Source organism: Stegastes partitus, unplaced genomic scaffold (assembly GCF_000690725.1).
Source record: "Stegastes partitus isolate 25-593 unplaced genomic scaffold, Stegastes_partitus-1.0.2 Scaffold1886, whole genome shotgun sequence".
Classification (NCBI taxonomy): domain Eukaryota; kingdom Metazoa; phylum Chordata; class Actinopteri; family Pomacentridae; genus Stegastes; species Stegastes partitus.
In genome coordinates this window covers 143,628-145,721 of record NW_007579617.1, presented here as the reverse complement: position 1 = coordinate 145,721, position 2,094 = coordinate 143,628, and the positions used below count along the sequence as shown (strand labels likewise).

Genomic DNA, 2,094 nt, shown 5'->3' with positions numbered 1-2,094 from the left:
AATGGATGGATAAACTGCAGGTGGGAACACCTGACAGACAGACGTAGCAACAGTAACTAAGAGGGGCGGGGCAGAAGCTGCAGGTAACCATGATGATGATGATGATGATGATGATGCAGGAACTGGTACTTTGATGAGCCGTCCTGTGGCGGCGAGGCGTGTGTTGTGATGTACCATCAGCCCACTGCACTTCCTGGTCTGGGCGGGGCTTATCTCTACCAATGGAATGATGATCGCTGCAACATGAAGCACAACTTCATCTGTAAATATGAGCCAGGTGAGTGAGCCAATCAGCTTCAGCCACCGTAAACTAACCAGGTAGTTTCTTGCTACTAAATGAGCTCTTTGATGTTTCCTTCAGAGAGCCATCTGGTGAAGGAACACAGTGACACACCTGGACGGCGGGACACAGGTGAGCACAGACCTCGTCTTTTCATCCGTTTCTGTGAACCGGAGACGAACAGACTCACCTGCACACCTGCAGCTCAGAGAGAAAACAGAACCATCAGATGTGTGTTGTGTGTCTGCAGTGACTACAGGTGGAGGTGTGGTCACTCAGTCTGCAGGTGAGGCGGTTCCCTCTCAGGTCACCACAGCTGGAGCTTCAGGTAGACACACCTGTCACCTCTTGTGATGTCACTGTGATGTCACATTTTCATGTTCTCGTGTCTCTCCCCATGTTTACATGTTCTCATATCTCAGTGTTGTCACGCTGTCTTCTTCTTGTGTAGACGCTGGTCTTGTGAAAATGTTCTCAGGTTCTCGTGCTCCCTGTGCATCTCCTCAGGCATGTTGCTGCTCTACATCGTCATCCCGACCATCCCCTTGCTGCTGCTCATCCTGGTGGCTTCTGGGACGTGTTGTTTTCAGATGATCAGCAGAAGGTAAAATGGAATCAGACAACTACAAATCCCAGCATGCCCTCTGCTGCTGCAGCTTGCTTCCTGTATCCGAGGCCATTTGTGGGGACGTTCTGTTCTGTGGTGGGTTCAGGTTAATCAGGTTGACGATACTGCAGATCTTCTACAGATAGAAGAACCTCCGTGATTGGCTGTTGGCATCAGTTCAGGAGTTTGTAGCGAAGATCTGCTGAATCTGCCGTTTCTACTGAAGCAGTAAAATGGAACTGAGCCAGTTTCTGTTCAAACGCTTCACATCCGACAAGCTCTGCAAGAGGAAGTCCTGCATTCAGAATATTACCAAAGTAAAAGTGTTGCCAACAAAATGTCTTCAGATGAAGCTTCATACGTTCCTGTTGAGTTTTCAGAGTTCATTGGAGTGGATCTAAAGCCCACTTGAGAGGTTCTGGAGTTCAATTAGGAGGTTCTGGAGAGTTCATCGGTTTGTGGAGATTGTAGCTCCTCTTTTTTTTCTGCAGCTGAAGGTTTGTCAGATCTTCTGGATTCACAGGCTGGAAGTGTGTCCTAAAGCCAAAGGACAAAAACATGTCCTGTAGTTTTACAGGATTCACGTTGAGCTGATGACGCACATCTGACGGTTAACAACTTGCTTTTGTTGTGTCTTCTTCTTCTTCAATGTTTTAATGGCAGCGACTGCAGAATTAGCGCCACCTGCTGCTCTGTTAGGGTTACATTTACCTGTGGTTGGACATCAGTGTAACTGTCGTCTGTTGTCGCAGTGACCCCCGAACCAAGACCGCCGCCAACCAGTCGAACCTGTGGATCTCCAGGACGCCCAAACCCGACAGTATGGAGGTCTGACATCACAGCGCTGCACACGGCTCAGCCAATCATCATCATCATCATCGTCGTCAGGTGGTGATGTCATCACAAAGGCTTCATTTTTATGACTTCTACTGAAGCTGCTTCTGTTTTTGTCCGTTTTACTGTCATTCAAGCCTGCTGATAAATCAATAAATTAGTTCCTCCTCTTTCATTTCTCCCATCATTACCTTCCTTCCTTACATCAGTTTTTCAATCCTTATTTTTCCTCTCATCTCTCCGTCATCGCCTTCTCTTCTTATTTCATCTGTTCTTCCTCTTTTCTCTTTGCTTGTCTTTCCCTTCCACCTCTTCCTTCTCTCCTCTCTTCATCTCTGTTGCTTGTATCCTGCTGGTTGAACGTGTTGCGGTC

The 2,094-nt window shown here is 47.6% G+C and overlaps 1 protein-coding gene across 1 annotated transcript in view; it reads left to right on the top strand.

The window, feature by feature from the left end:
* chodl (chondrolectin) overlaps nt 1–1,864 on the top strand; it is a 16,884-nt gene extending 15,020 nt beyond the window's left edge. Inside the window, exons 4-7 of the mRNA XM_008302816.1 lie at nt 120–277; nt 531–608; nt 788–884; nt 1,640–1,864. Of these exons, the coding sequence (XP_008301038.1) occupies nt 120–277; nt 531–608; nt 788–884; nt 1,640–1,721 (415 nt within the window). The 3' untranslated portion in view covers nt 1,722–1,864. The remainder of the gene's footprint in view (nt 1–119; nt 278–530; nt 609–787; nt 885–1,639) is intronic.
* Nucleotides 1,865–2,094: the final 230 nt, after the last annotated feature.